General features: G+C 45.3%; 1 protein-coding gene across 1 annotated transcript in view; it reads right to left on the reverse strand.

Annotated features, from left to right (window-relative positions):
• Positions 1 to 16,531, reverse strand: part of ZFYVE26 (zinc finger FYVE-type containing 26) — an 88,860-nt gene that overhangs the window by 13,408 nt on the left and 58,921 nt on the right. The window contains exons 29-35 of the mRNA XM_049770531.1: positions 15,916 to 16,052; positions 11,561 to 11,592; positions 10,803 to 10,939; positions 8,261 to 8,481; positions 5,548 to 5,695; positions 5,123 to 5,332; positions 2,903 to 3,121 (exon numbers count right to left, since the gene is read on the reverse strand). Of these exons, the coding sequence (XP_049626488.1) occupies positions 2,903 to 3,121; positions 5,123 to 5,332; positions 5,548 to 5,695; positions 8,261 to 8,481; positions 10,803 to 10,939; positions 11,561 to 11,592; positions 15,916 to 16,052 (1,104 nt within the window). The remainder of the gene's footprint in view (positions 1 to 2,902; positions 3,122 to 5,122; positions 5,333 to 5,547; positions 5,696 to 8,260; positions 8,482 to 10,802; positions 10,940 to 11,560; positions 11,593 to 15,915; positions 16,053 to 16,531) is intronic.

Below are 16,531 nucleotides of genomic sequence, written 5' to 3' on the forward strand. Positions count from 1 at the left end.
AAACAAAGTATATGCTTGGATTGCTGAATTATCCTTCCATCCCAGAACTGCCAATTGTGGTTTCTGGCACCACAACCAAGTGTAGAGAAACATGGTAACCCCTGGTCATCGCAACAACAAAGGGAAGAGAAGTGGTGTGTGTGTGTGTGTGTGTGTGTGTGTGTGTGTGTGTGTGTGTGTGTGAGAATTAAAAAAGCAAATATAACAAGTCCAAACATATTATGGCTTTTCTTCTCACTTAGTACAAAGTCCTTATCTTCATGATGTATTAGTGTGCTGATTTGGCCAGGGATTAAACCTGAGCCTCAGCATACTAGAGATGTACTCTGGCCAGCTGAACTCTCTCCAGGCCTCCTGTTCTGTCTTGGCTTCTGTACTTGCTACTTTCATCATCTGGACTGTACTTCTTTCATAATTGGCTCAGCTCACTCCCTGCCTCCAGGGATCTTTACTTAGATGGTATCTTCCCTGGACACTGACTGGTCCTATAATGGCACCAGTGCATTCTGTCCTTTTCCCTGCTTTCTTTTTCTTTTTTGGTTTGGGTGATTCTAGAAGTGCAGAGAGCCACCAGAGCTATAGCCAGTAGACATGGAAAGCCACATGAATTGGGTATGAGAAACCTAGACCTCACCTCAAAGCAGTAGGTTACACTTTAAGAAGTAGGGGCATATGCTTCCTCAGAAGAGTGACTTATTATTTGGGGGGGGGGGGCACATCCAACAGCTCTCAGGGGTTACTCCTGGCTCTGCGCTCAGAAATTACTCCTGGCAGGTGTGGGGACCATATAAATTGCTAGAGATAGAACCTAAGTTGGATCCATGCAAGGCAAATGCCCTACCCACTGTGCTATTGCTCCAGCCCTACTCTAAGTGAATCTTGAGATAGAACGGATTTTCCTGGGGCTGGAGAGATAGCACAGTGGTAGGGCGTTTGCCTTACATGCTGCCCATCCAGGACGGATGGTGGCTTGATTCCTGGCATCTCATATGGTCCCTGAGCCTGCTAGGAGCGACTTCTGAGCACAGAACCAGGCCAAAAACAAAAACAAAAACAAAAAAAAAGGAAAAAAAACCCTGATTTTCCCAAGTACATAATGAGAGAATTTCCACTTGTTCTCTCCCCACTGGTAACTGGCACAGAGTTAAGCTGCTTACTCGCTTTATCTTGGTACAAGCTGAGGACAGCATTGCCCCTGCTTTGCATGCTCAGCCGGGATCCAGGCTTCTTTTTATCTCCTGTAATTACAGTAACCCTTGAGCTGACATCTTTCACCATTCTTCTCCAGTAGGCAGGAGCAATGGGAAACAACCCTATGAAAACCAAACTTCCAGAAGTAATTTCTGATCCGGAGTAACCCCCGAACACCAATGGATGTGGCTCCCAAACAAAACAAAGCAAAACAAAAAATTCACTTGAAAAGGGAGGGCAAGGAAAGAGTAAACAATTAAGACATAACTTCTAGATTATTCTTTTTTTTTTTTTTTGGAAAGGATAAGTCAAATTATCTTTATTTGCAGATGGTATGAAAATATGCACAGAAAATCTAAGAGACTCACCAATAGCTCATATAAACAAGCCTATATGTTAGAGCACCAGGCTTCAAAATAAATAAACATAAGTTTGTAGCATCGTTATATAAAAACAAAAGTGTAGAAAATAAACTTCTAGATTATTCTTAAGACTCAGTGGTGGCTAAGACACAGTCAGTAGCTGAGGCAAAAGTAAAAACAATTGCCTTCTGGCTTGTGCTAACCATGGCCCTATGAAGAGCTGACTAGGCTCTGAGCTGTCCAAACTGTTCATTTATTTGGATGCTTTAGGTGACTGCCATTTTGATTTAGGGTGATGGCAGCTTGTTATGTTTATTAATACTTTTAATTTTGGGGAGCCACATCCAAACGTGTTCAGGATTTATTCCTGGGGGTCAGCATTCAGGAATCACTTCTGGCAGGTCTCAGGGGACAAATAGGGTGCTGGCATTTAAAGACTTTATCTGCTGTACTATTGCTCTGGCCTGTGACCTTGATTTTGTATGAAATTTGATATTAATCAGATAATTACTCAAAAATGTTCAAGATCCTTCAGAAAAAATAGAGCAGCATGTTTAATGCCTGTCTCAAATATAGCAAGGGATGGGAAGAATGGAGGGGAGGCATTGGTGGTGGGAATGTTGCATAGGTGAAGGGGGGTGTTCTGTTTATGATTGAAACCCAACTATAATCATGCTTGTAATAATGGTGCTTAAATAAAGATTGATTTTTTTTGTTTGTTTTTGGGCCATACCAAGTGATGCTCAGGGGTTACTCCTGACTATGCGCTCAGAAATCACTTCTGGCAGGCTCAGGGACCATATGGGACACCAGAGATTGAACCAAAGTCTGTTCTTGGTCAACTATGTGCAAGGCAAATGCCCTACCACTGTGCTATCACTCTGGCCCCATTAAATAAAGATTATATATATAAAAGACTATTGCACAAAGAGCTGGAGAGATACAGTGGATAGCACACCTATCTTGCATGAGACTAATCTAGTTTCAATTCCTAGCATCCTATATGGTCTCCCAAGCCTGCCAGGAGTAACCCTTGCGTAACTCTTGTGTTCAAGAGTAACCCTTGAACACAGCCAGGTGTGATGTGAACAAAAACAAACAAACAAAAACAAAGCAGTAACAACAACAACAACAAATCAATATACACACACAAAAAACCCTGTTACATGCTCTTTCACTAATGACTGGTTTCCATTTTGACCTGACTCAACAAAGGTGATACTACAGCACAATGGCAGGTTAAGATTAATCTCAGGTGCAACTCCACATTCACTCCCACCACCCGTCTCTCTAGTGCTGAACCAGAAAAGCTGGGCACTGGCCCCTGGAGAGTGGTCTGTGGGCCTCACCTTGTTGAGGAGGTGTAGGAGTGCTTCCCGCAGGCAGTTATGCCTCACGTAGAAGCTGATGATGGCCAGGTGGGTGCTGTAGGTGTGCAGGTAGAAGAGGCATTCTTGGTAGTAAGTGTTGTTCATGATCTTGCCTTCGGGTACCACCTCCAGAGACAGGCTCTGGGTCCGCAGAGTGGCTTCCAGTTCCTTCAGAGTGGCCAAGTAGTCGTCATCTTGCTGATGGGGAAGGAGGGGGAGCAAACAATGACGCTCAGTGTGGTCTCTGAGGACTCTGAAAATACTGCTCTCAAAGACTCAAACAGTGAAAAGAGGCATGGTAAAACTTCTATATACTATCATATATGTGACATCATTGTCATCCAAAAAAAAAAAAGAACACAGAAAAGGGAGATCTGGGACATTGGTGGTGGGAATGTTGCACTGGTGAAGGGGGAGTGTTCTTTACATGATTGAAATCATACAACTACAATCATATTTGTAATCACGGTGTTTAAATAAAGATAATTAAAAAGAATAAGAACAGGGGCCGGGTAGGTGGCGCTGGAGGTAAGGTGTCTGCCTTGCAAGCGCTAGCCAAGGAAGGACCGCGGTTCGATCCCCCGGCGTCCCATATGGTCCCCCCAAGCCAGGGGCGATTTCTGAGCACATAGCCAGGAGTCACCCCTGAGCGTCAAACGGGTGTGGCCCAAAAACCAAAAAAAAAAAAAAAAAAAAAAAAAGAATAAGAACACAGAAAAGTCTGATATGGAGTTATATATGATTTTTATAGTCTTAGATAATTTTCTGTAGCTTCCTCTTAAAAAAATCTGTCTTATGACCAGTCATATGGACATTGAGTAGAAATAAAAAATTATCAGACTTAAACACCAAATCCAAAGCCAACGACAACAGAATCGATACCCAATCTACACAAGCTAGACCCAGAAGGGATCACTTATACTAGCAGCCTGGGGGGCAAAGGAGGGGTGATATGGGATGCATGCTGGGAACAGGGGTGGAGGGAGGACACATTGGTGGTGGGAATGCCCCTGAGTCAATGTCACTATGTACCTAAAATATTACTAAGGAAGATTTGTGGGGCCCGGAGAGATAGCGCAGCGGCGTTTGCCTTGCAAGCAGCTGATCCAGGACCTAAGGTAGTTGGTTCGAATCCCGGTGTCCCATATGGTCCCCCGTGCCTGCTAGGAGCTATTTCTGAGCAGACAGCCAGGAGTAACCCCTGAGCACTGCCAGGTGTGGCCCAAAAACCAAAAAGAAAGAAAAGAAAGAAAAGAAAGAAAGAAAGAAAGAAAGAAAGAAAGAAAGAAAGAAAGAGAGAGAGAGAGAGAGAGAGAGAGAGAGAGAAAGAAGGAAGGAAGGAAGGAAGGAAGGAAGAAAGAAAGAAAGAAAGAAAGAAAGAAAGAAAGAAAGAAAGAAAGAAAGAAAGAAAGAAAGAAAGAAAGAAAGAAAGAAAGAAAGAAAGAAAGAAAGATAGATTTGTAATCCATTGTGGTCAAAATAAAAAAAAAATTTTTTTAAATGTCTGTCTTTGGGGGGCCGGCGAGGTGGCGCTAGAGGTAAGGTGTCTGCCTTGCAAGCGCTAGCCAAGGGAAGATCGCGATGGCGGTTTGATCCCCCGGCGTCACATATGGTCCCCCCAAGCCAGGGGCAATTTCTGAGCCCTTAGCCAGGAGTAACCCCTGAGCATCAAACGGGTGTGGCCCCCCCAAAAAAATCTGTCTTTGAGAGGTTGGGAGTTGAAAGGACCAGAACGCCTGGTTTGTGTGTTGGAGCTCAATTAACTACCTGAACACCAAGGCAGAGGCAGCTTCTAGTACCAGTGGGTATGGCCCAAAACCCAAACTTCTGACTTTAGTTACTTGCCTAAGTAAATTTTCACAGAATATTCTTACCTGGCAATTCTGAGACAGGGTTGCCATTCTTTTTTTGGGGTGGTGGTGGAGGAAATACCCAATGGTGCTCATAGCTGATTCCTAGCTCTGTGTGCAGGGATTACTCCTGGATTATTGCCTATTCAGGGTACTATATGGGATGCCAAAACTGAGTAGTCTGCGTGCAAGGCAATGCCCTACCTACTGACCTATCACTGGGGTAAAGGGTTGCTACACTTGGCTGATCCCTAGAACAGAACCCAGAGCCCCACACATGCAAGGCAGGTGCTCTCCTGATGAGAGAGAACACTGAGAGCATATCCCGGCCCTCCTGCTGTGATCTTACCAAGGATAGGAGCGGCCTCACAGTGGACTCCAGATATTCAACCACATCCTGTACCAGTCTGGAGCCATGACTCAGCTGATTTAGGTCCAAGGGGGGCTTGAGACAGCGACTGAACTTTTCCCGGGCAGCAGTGAGGTTCCCCGCTTTGAGGCAGGCCATGCCCCAAGCGTGCCATGCTCCAGTGGTGTCAAGCCCAGTCTTTGTGGAGACCTGAGGAAAAAGAAAACTTATTTTTCAGGCAAGAAAGTCCTAAAGGCCTTGATCATCCCTTGTTCTTAGCATCTTCCTCCCACATCATGCTTCATGATGTGCACGAGCCACTTCCTCCTTGGCCAAGGGAACTGAGGGAGGCAACATTCATTTGCAGGGATGGGCAAAGCTAACTCATGATAGCACAGCAGAAGTTATTTTAGTCTTTGCCTCACCTCAACCCCCAGCTGGTAGTACTCAGCCTCCAACAGCTGGTTCCTTAGCCTGGTGACTGCAGCCGGCTGCAAGAGCTGATCCAGAGATGGCACATGGCGATAGGCAGCAGCCACTAAGATATTCAGCACGTCTACCTTGCTGATGTAGCTATGGGAGGAAAAGGGCGAGACAGTGAGGCGAGGCAGCTGAGGTTTTCCATTTCATTCCCAATGTGAAATGTGATCATGAGAACTGAGATGCACAGAGACATGAAGATGAGGAGCACAGACTCTGAGAAATCCTAATGTTCTGCCACCTCAGGCAAGTTCGTTCTTCTGTCCCTGACTCCAGTGAATCATTTGGAAAACAGATATAAGTTTAGGGAGTTTTCAGGATAAAATGAAGTAACCCTAGTTACCAAGGCTTTTTATTTTTATCTTTTTTTATCATTTTTGTGACAAAAAGAACTCCTCTTTTTGTTAGTGCTCAGAATTTACTCATGGCTCTGTGCTCAGGGATCATTCCTGGCATGGTATGGGCAATTGAGGATTGAACCTAGGTTGGCCACATGAAGAGCAAGCATCCTTCCTGCTGTATAATCATTCCAGCTCCCTTCATGACTATTTTTAAAACCTTATTTAAACGGAGACTAGAGTGATAGTACAGTGGGTAGGACTGTTTGTTGCCTTGCACACAGCCAACCCAGACTTGATTCCTGGCATCACGTATGTTTCCCCCAGCCCTGCCAAGAGTGATCCCTGAGTATAAACCAGGAGTAAGCCCTTAGAGCACCACAGAATGTGGTGTCAAAACAAAACACCCCCAAAATCCTTTACTTAAAAGTACAGGGGTTAAGACTCTCACCTTGGACATGGCATGACTGACCCTAGTTCGGGCACCATACATAGTCACCACCAGTAGTGACCTTGGAGCATGGAGCCAGGAGTAAATTAAAAACATTTCTTGGTGTGACCCAAACAACTCTCTCCACACACACACACACACACACACACACACACACACACACACACACACACACACACAAAAGAAAAGTTCTCCAGCCTTTGAGCTAGGTTCCTAGTCCCATATCTCTATTTTTTTTTTTTATCAACTTAAAAATTTCCTTCCAGGGCTGGAGAGATAGTACAGTGAAAAAGATATTTTCCTTGCATACAGCCAATCTGGGTTTGATCCCCGGCATCCCATGTTTCCCTGAGCCTGCCAGGAGTGATTCCTGAGTGTTGAGAATAGAAATAAAAGAAGGATTTTTGGAGTACAGAGAATGAATCACCATAGTATATAGAAGCTTCACAGCTGAGAGGTGTGTGTGTGTGTGTGTGTGTGTGTGTGTGTTTGTGTGTGTGTGTAGTTGAGGCTCATAGCACTAACACCTAGGGTGAGACCTCACAAGTGTTTGTGTGTGTGTGTGTGTGTGTGTATAGTTATAGTTGAATCTCACATCACTAACACCTAGGGTGAGACCTCGCAAGCCTCTGCTACAGAGTAAGTGCCAAGAAAACCTTGTATGAGTAACACATCTGGGCGGAGGAGTAGGAGCAGGAGCTGAGGCTTTCTTTGTTCAGTTAATGAGTTGCTCTGAGCAGGTTGTGCAGAGGGCTGGGGCCTAATCATACCCTTCAAATTCTTCCACCTAGTGACTCAGATTCCCAGCAGGGACACAGGGAGAGCCCAGTTTCCAGTGTGCCTCTACAGGTCTCTCTACCCAGAGCTCCATAAGGACAGCGTGAATGTGGTTTAAGGTGGGTACAATTTTAGCTGATCACTGATATCCAGGGAGGACAGCTAAGTTCCACAACAGATTAAGGTGCTCCCCTAGTTAATATATATATATATATATATATATATATATATATATATATATATATATATATATATATATATATATATATATATATAGTTTCGGGGCCACAACCAGTGGTGTTCAAGGCGCTGACTCATGGCAGACTCAGTGGATCATATAGGATGCCGGGGATGAAACCTGGGGTTGGCAGTGAAAGACAAGTGCCCTACACTCTGTATTATGGCTCCAGTCCCCTAAATTGATTTTTAAGTACATAATGAGAACTTTTGTGCTCTTTCTACTCAGGGGTAGCTAGAGAACACTTTGCTTGGAGAAACCACTCTGGTAGACAGGTCATGGTGCAGTCTAAGATTTAGTGAAGTTGGGGCCGGGAAGGTGGCGCTAGAGGTAAGGTGTCTGCCTTGCAAGCGCTAGCGTAGGACGGACCACGGTTCGATCCCCCGGCATCCCATATGGTCCCCCCAAGCCAGGGGCGATTTCTGAGCGCATAGCCAGGAGTAACCCCTGAGCATCAAACGGGTGTGGCCCAAAAACCAAAAAAAAAAGAAAAAAAAAAAAAAAAAGATTTAGTGAAGTCGGGGCCAGAGAGATAGCATTAAGGTAAGGCGTTTGCCTTGCATGCAGAAGGATGGTGGTTCGAATCCCAGCATCCCATATGATCCCCTGAGCCTGCCAGGAGCGATTTATGAATGTAGAGCCAGGAATAACCCCTGAGTGTGGCCGGGTGTGACCCAAAAACAAACAAACAAAAAAGATGAAGTTCAGTAGAAAAAGACCCACTGCGACCAGGGAGCAGTTTTCTCAGCACAAGCGAAGACACAGAGAACTGTCCGCTCGTGCCTCAGAGAGAATGGAAAAGGGGTTGCTGGGCCAGCATGGCCACCAGGCTCACCGCCCCCACTTCCACAGACCTGTCGCAGAGAGCCAGATCCTGGCTACAGCCAGCCTTGACGAACAGCATCTTGGCGCTGAAGAGCAGCTGCTTCATGATGTCGGTGAGCAGCCCGGCATCCACCTCTGGGTTGGTGAGGCGCTGGGACAGCTTGCAGCAGTGCTCGATCAACTGGTGGCCACAAGCAACACCGTCACGGTGCAGGTTCAGGATGGCGATGCACAAGGAGGCGCTGGGGGCCTGGGGACGGGGTGTGGGGAGAAGGGAGCCAACATAGTAAGAGCAGGAAACAAAGCATTTTCACCGGGAACAGCAGGGCAGATGTTTCTCCTCCCATTCAACAAAGCGGCTGACACAAGAGTCCTTGGCATGGTGGATGGGGAGTGACAAACATACTGGCTCTGTGTTCTGTCCTCTTCTTAGGATGGAGGCAACGGTGGCTGCATACTTTGTGAGAATGCCCGCCACAGGAGCCCTTTGTTAAACACCTTCCTGCCCCATAGGGCTGTTTGTGGTACCTCACGACTACATGAGGAGTCTCTGCTCCAAACTACTAAACGGGCTGCTGTTAAGTCAGTGTTCCTGAAAGCACAATCTAAAGCATTTCATCGATCTTGCTGCTACTAAGTCCAAGTTCGCTCCAAATAAAGCATTTTCCAGTCACCCCACCTTGTCCTGCATTTTGGATATTGGGTCTCTGTTGAGATGTTTTAGTTTTGTATTCTTGGCCCTTCCCCTTGAAGCCAAATCAGTAATTTGTACTTACTGATTTCCTACTTCTCTCTCAAGGCTCACTTTGTTTGTTTTATTTGTTTGTTTGGTCTTTGGACATACCCAGCAGTACTGGGGGTTGCTCCTGGTCGTGCTGTGGGACTGTTGATGCTAATGAAACTTCCACATGCAGAACGTGTTTTGCCCATGAGTCACCTCTTGCATCCCCACATGCTTATTTTTTGGGGGCCACACCCAGCTGGAAAATTTCTGGTGCGCTCAGAAATCACTCTTGGCAGGCTGGTGGACCATATAGAATGCTGAGAATCAGGGGCCGGGCGGTGGCGCTAGAGGTAAGGTGCCTGCCTTGCCTGCACAAGCCTTGGATGGACCGCGGTTCGATACACTGGCATCCCATATGGTCCCCCAAGCCAGGAGCGACTTCTGAGCGCATAGCCAGGAGTAACCCCTGAGCGTCACCGGGTGTGGCCCAAAAAACAAAAAACAAAATAAAACAAACAAACAAACAAAAAACAGAATGCTGAGAATCAAACCTGGGCCTGTCCCGGGTTGGCTGCATGCAAGGCAAACACCCTACCAATGTGCTATCTCTCTGGTCCCCTCATTTATTTTTTTAAAAGTAAAAACAGGTTTTATTTAGAAATTCTGAAGAAGGGTAGGAAGAGGGAGAAAGTAACATGATCAAAAGAATGCAGGTCTTGGGCCCGGAGAGATAGCTCAGCGGTGTTTGCCTTGCAAGCAGCCAATCCAGGACCAAAAGGTGGTTGGTTCGAATCCCGGTGTCCCATAGGGTCCCCCGTGCCTGCCAGGAGCTATTTCTGAGCAGACAGCCAGGAGTAACCCTTGAGCACCGCCGGGTGTGGCCCAAAAACCAAAAAAAAAAAAAAAAGAATGCAGGTCTCTCCAAAGTCAGAGCGAGTGTCTTAGTACACATCCCAACGTTGAAGTATGAAAGTATGAAAGCTTGCCACAAAGAGCAGGGGAGTGCCACTGTGACAATGACAGCTGGAAATGATCACTCTGGATAAGAACTGGGTGCTGAAAGGAGGTAAAGTGAGATGCATGATGCCCCTTCAGTAACAATATTGCAAACCACAGTGTCTAAAAGGAAAAAAAGAAGAGAGAAAGAGAGAGACAGAAAGAGAGTGAGAGAGTTCTGCAACAGAGGAAGGTAGGTGAGAGGGCAGGAGGGAAGCTCCTGGTGGTGGGGTGGGTGTTGGGAATCATAAAACTGAAATTCAGGGGCTGGAGTCATAGCGCAGCGATAAAGCATTTGCCTTGCATGCAGCCGATCCAGGACAGACCTTGGTTCAATCCCTGGCGTCCCATATGGTCCCTGGAGCTAGGAGCAATTTCTGAGCGCAGAGCCAGGAGTAATTCCTTGAGCATCTCAGGATGTGGCCCAAAAAAGCAAAAACGAAAAACAAAAAGAAAGAAAAAACCCAAAAACACCCCCAAAAAACCCCTGAAATTCAGTTATGAAGGACATTGTAACTGTATCTCACAGTGATTCAATTAAGAAAATCATACATAAAAATGTAAGAAGTACACATCTCAAGAAGGGAGAAGCAGCCAACATGTGCTCAGGTACCACGTACCCAGCAACAAGTATGTGCCCCAAGACATCGAAGCTGCTGCTCATCACGAGCCTTTCCCAATGTCTTCTTGTGTGTTTTTCAAGATGTTCCTCGTTTTTCTGCCTTCACTGGTTTCTTTGTCTTAATGCCCATGTAAGTAGGTCATGGCCAGCCTGTCTGCCCTCCTTTGAGATTCCTGAAGGATACACCATGGATACACCTGAAGGATTCCTGAAGGATACACCGTCTTACCTGCTCATAGTAGAATTCACTCCGTACCAGCTCGTTTTCCTCCTCGTTCAGATCCAAAATCCATTCGATCTCCGCTGCTTTGGGCACCTTCACCACAGCTGAGTAAGGGGGGGTCTCACTCTCGAACTTGTCTGGTACTATAAAGAGAAATACCATGCACTCTCCATCAGCCACCAGATATGCTCGACCTTCGGACCTTAGCCAGGGAGCTGGTGAGAGCTACAGACACAAGTCTCCCCTCTGACCTTAGGTCCCTTTTCCTCCCACTGCTGCCTTCTCTCCCCTTTAGATGATGTTCTTAGGCACCTTAGGCACAGACCTGGCTGAGCATCAAACCACTTGTCATATGCCCCTTTATTTCACCTGAGAAATGGAAAGTTAGATGCTTCTTCCATGAATGGTGGAGTGGTTGGTTACACAGCAAACTGGCCTGTAATCTGGACATTCTGGACATAGCCAGACTATTAGCAGTGAGTGCCAAGGGGAGGATGAAGCTTTGGATGGGAGAATGGAGGTGAAGGGAGACCTAGTGTGTGGGAGTTGTGGGGGCAGTGTGAGAAAAGACAAATACTACTAAACGTACAGGATTGGTTCTCTGGTTGCCAGCTTAGGATGATGACTAATTTCTTGATAGAATTTTCTCTGGCCAACCAAGTAGACTGAGTTGATATGATGGATATCGGTATCAGCAAATAACACTGTAGACAAATCAGCCTGAGTGTCATCTAGAGTCACAAACAAGAGTGATGTAGCCTTACCTTCTGGTTGTCCTGGACTATCCTTTGGCACACTGGAAAACAGAAAGAAAAATGAAAGGCTTGGGGGCTGAATGATAGAATGAGTGTCGTGTCATTCCGTATTTATATTGATCCACAAAATGTGGCTGAAGCCAATCTGAGAACTATTGGAAATGCCCTCCAAAAGGATTAAAAAAGAAAATAAATGCCCAATCCCTTCTCTTTCTTTTTGCCCTGGCCTAGATGCATGATGGCCATTTACTATGCTACCTGAGCGAGGTACCAAAGAATCATTCGCATTCTCTCTCACCTACCACAATCACTCCGTGCATTTCCCCTCTTGAAACTGCATCTCTCTATCTCTACTCTGAGCCGGCCTTCCCCATTTGTTGCTAGAGCCTTTGAAGGAACTTCCCAATAGGTGGCCTTGGTTCTGGAATCAGACTGCTACCACCGCACCATGAATTCCCAGGTCCCTTAATTCTGTCAATCTTTGCAACTACAGCAAGTCTGCAAAAATGCCCAACTCAAGCACTTCAGAAGTTCTGCTTAAAAAATTCTTCAGCAAAGTCCCCAAAGGTCAAAAATATTCCATACTGGCATTTAAGCAAACAAAAGCTCTTAGGTTAAAGCCTAGCTATTTCTTTTATTTTGTTTCAGTTTTGGGTCACATGCAGTGGCGTTCGGGGCTACCCCTACCTCAGAGTGGCTCAGTCCCAGGAACCAATCCCAACAATGTAGGGGAACCACGTGGTACTGAATAAACTTGGAGCTTCCACATATAAAATGTGTGTCTTACGGTGTTGAGTTCTCTGGTCAAAGCCTGACTACTTCTTTTTTATTTTATTTATTTATTTATTTTTGTTTTTTTGGTCACACTGGGCAGTGCTCAGGGGTTACTCCTGGCTCCACGCCCAGAAATCTCTCCTGGCACACTCAGGGGACCATATGGGATGCTGGGAATCGAACCACCGACCCTCTGCATGAAAGGCAAACGCCTTACCTCCATGTTATCTCTCTGGCCCCTTATGCCTAGCTCTTAATTAATTAATTAATTTTTTTGGTTTTTGGGCCACACCCGGTGGTTCTCAGGGGTTACTTCTGGCTATCTGCTCAGAAATAGCTCTTGGCAGGAAACGGGGGACCATATGGGACACCAGGATTCGAACCAACCACCTTAGGTCCTGGATTGGCTGCTTGCAAGGCAAACGCCACTGTGCTATATCTCCAGCCCCCCTATGCCTAGCTCTTGAGTGAGAAATTTTGGGGTATGTTTGTTTTTTTGTACCATACCTGGCGGTGCTCAGGGGTTACTCCTGTCTCTGTGTTCAGAAATCGCTCCTAGCTTGGGGGACCATATGGTATGCTGGGGGTCAAACCTGCATCCATCTTGGGTCAGCCGCATGTAAGGCAAATGCCCTACCACTGTGCTACGGCTCCGGCCCAGAAATCTTTTGGTTAACTTAAACGCATGCTGCTAAAAAGCTAGCACACCTTTATCACTTTGATTTTTGAGCCACTCCCAGCAGTGATCAGGGGCTAGTTTTGGCTCAGAAGTCAGGGATTATTTTGGCAGTGAGGGCGCCAATGGTCCTAGGGTTTGAACCAAGCATCCTGAGTGCAAAGCAGGTGCTCCTGCACTTTCAGCCCTCTCCCCAGACTGCAAGCTCATGTGTCACTGCCACGTCCTCTATGCTCAGCTGACAACATTCAAGTCTCAGGAATGTTGGCAAAACTGTAGCTATCACTCACCGTTACATTCCTCAATGATTCATATTTTCTCCTGCCCCCGTGTCTGCAGTGCTTACTTCCACTTCTGTGCATGCTGTTTTTCACTCTTTTTCTACTAACTTCTCAACCTTGTGGGTGGCACATCTCTAGGAAGCCCTCCTAATCACCAAGCTCAGCGGTTACATTTTTAAGTCAGAATTTTAAGTTACAGCACTCATCCAAAGGCATTTTTTTTGCCTGCTTCTTGGTGTCTTTCACTAAAATGGAGTCCTCTGAGAGTGATGTAATTATCACTGAATAATGAATAAAGGAATCTACAGTAGCTATACTAAGAAACCATTCCAAATCTCATCAGTCCAGTATATGATGAATCTCATTGTCCCACAATCCAGAAGAAACAAGGGTCACAAAAACTAGAATAAGAATGGGACATTGGGAACTGGAACAATAGCACAGCAGGGTTTGCCTTGCACAAGGCTAACCCATGTGCTCCCCAGCCCTTATGATCTCTTCAGCCTGCCACGAGTAATTTATGAGCACAGAGTCAAGAGTAACCCCTGAGCACTGGTGGATGTGGCCAAAAAAGAATGGCAAGTTGGGCAGTTGGACTAGGAAGAGATTTCCAAGACCTGAAGCACAGGCTCTATGTATGGAAGCTCTGAGTTCAATCCCCAGTATCATATGATTATCCAACTACTACTAGGATAAATTGCTGAACATAATTGAGTGTGGCCCCTTCAAGCTACCATCAAAAAAAAAAAAGGCAAATCAGTCTTCTGGTGAGATTACTAATCATCAAAATAAATGCTGACCAAAAAATTATTCACAGGGGGCCAAAGTGATAGAACAGTGGGTAAGGTGTTTGCCTGGCACACTGCCGATCCAGGTTCGATCCCCGGCATCCCATATAATCCCCTTAGCCTGCCAGCAATGATTTCTGAGCACAGAGCTAGGAGTAACCCCTGAATACCACCAGATATGGCCTAAAAACCCAAAATAAAATAAACAACAACAATAAAACTATTTATGTTAAAGAAGCACAAAGTTGCAATGAAGGGCCAGGAAGGGAATACAGTGGGTTGGATATTTACCTTGTATGTGGTCAACAGGGACATAATCTCCAGTACCACATATAATACCCCTGAGTACCATTAGGAATAGTCCTTGAACACCACTGGCTGTGGCCTAGTATGTCCCCTCCACAATTTAAAAAAACCCAGACATGCAGAAAAGACATCTGCACTGTACTGGACAATGAGTACTGCCTGTACTCATTGCAGCAATATTCACAATAGCCAGAATCCGGAAACAAATGCCTAAGAATAGATCAGTGAATAAAGAAACTGAGGCACATTTACACAATGAAATACTATGCACCTATTAGGAAAAATAAAGCCATGAATCTGCTTATATGTGGATAGACATGGAAAGTATCATGTTGAGTGAAATGAGCCAGAGGGAGAGGGACAGACATAGATTTGTTGCATTCATTTGTGGGATAAAAACAAAAAACACAGTATTAGAATAATATCCATAGACAATAAAACTGTGTGGGGGAGAGTACAGTTAGGACAGAAAAGGGACCACTATGATAAAAATGACTGGAAATGATCACTCTAGATAAGAACCGGCTGCTTGGGGGCCAAAGAGATAGCATGGAAGAAGGTGTTTGCCTTGCATGCAGAAGGTTGGTGGTTCAAATCCCAGCATCCCATATGGCCCCCCCGAGCGTGCCAGGAGCGATTTCTGAGCGTAGAGTCAGGAGTAACCCCTGAGAGCTGCTGAATGTTACCCCCCCAAAAAACAACAAAACAAAACAAAACAAAAAAGAAATGGCTGCTGAAAAGAAGTAAAGCAATATGATGATATACTTTCATTAATAGTATTGCAAATCATAGTTCCTAAAAGGAAAAAGGAAAAAAATATAAAAAGAGAAAGAGTGAGAGACAGCAGATAGACAGTGAGACAGAAAGATAGACAGAGACCAAGAGACAGACAGACAGAGATGAGAGAGAAAAGAAAGAAAAAAAAAATCTGCCATAGAGGCAGGCTTGAGGTAGGTATGGGAGGGAAACTGGGGACATATGTTGGAAAATGAACACTGGTGAAGGGATGTGTGTTGGGAACATTGAATGACTGAAACTCAACTATCAACAACTTTTAACTCTATGGTGATTAAACTCTTATGGTGATTAAAAAAAATTCTTTTTAGAAAATTAAAAGAAAACACAACAAAAACTCAAACTCTGTTCCTTTTCACACCTACTTCCTTTCTTAGTAGTTTCTCTCACAAAGATTAATTTACAATCACTGATTAGGGTTAAGAATATTTCTGTAAAAAAAAAAAAGAATATTTCTGTGTGAGCTTGAAGTTAAAATTTTGTAAAATTCTGTAGTAGAATTTTACATTCGTACAAAAACAAGAGAGGGGCCAGAGTAATAGTATAGTGGCTAGGGGGCATACCACCTTGCACAGAGTTTGGTCCTCGGCATCCCATTTGGCCCCCAAAGCCTCTCTAGCAGTGATTCCTGAGTTCAGAATCAGGAATAAGCTCTGAGCACAATCCTGACACCTGTAGGAGGGCCAAGACTTGGAGGAAAAGGCAGCGGTCAAGCACAGTAGCAGCTCACAGCAGGACACTCACTCTTGGTTGTAGTAGCTATAGCACTGGTCGCACACACGAGCAGGGTTCTCTCTGCAGCCGTCCACCACCATTTTCTGAGTGGAGCAGGAACTGCACACCAGCCGGCCACAGCGGCGACAATGATGACGCCTGTTGAACTGGGGAGTGCCCAGGGAAAAAGAAGGGAAAGGGAGGAAGAGAAGGTGAGACTGCAAGAACGACGATCCGGTCAGGGTATGTGTTTGTTGCACTTGAGCTTATTCATTGCATCAGGAGCATAGGTCTACACTGAAATATAAAATGTCGGGGAGGAAAACAACGCAGTGTTTTAGAGTGCCTCTCTTGCAAGCTGATGGTCATGAGTTTGAATCTCCAATGTCCCTACATGTACCCAGTGTGATACTGACAGTTCTAACATTTGAGTCTGGCCCAATGGTTGTCAGTGCTTCCCAACTCCACAGGGGATTACTAGCTCCCAGTACAGTTAGGTACAAAAGCACTATAAAGTCATGGACCCTGATGATACAACTAAAAGAATGTGTAAGTTCCATGGATGGGAAATGTAACCCATTGGGAGCATATGACTACAACATATGACTACTGTAGTGACTTCTGACTAGCACACATATACCAATAT

This window comes from Suncus etruscus, chromosome 3, assembly GCF_024139225.1.
Source record: "Suncus etruscus isolate mSunEtr1 chromosome 3, mSunEtr1.pri.cur, whole genome shotgun sequence".
Classification (NCBI taxonomy): Eukaryota; Metazoa; Chordata; class Mammalia; order Eulipotyphla; family Soricidae; genus Suncus; species Suncus etruscus.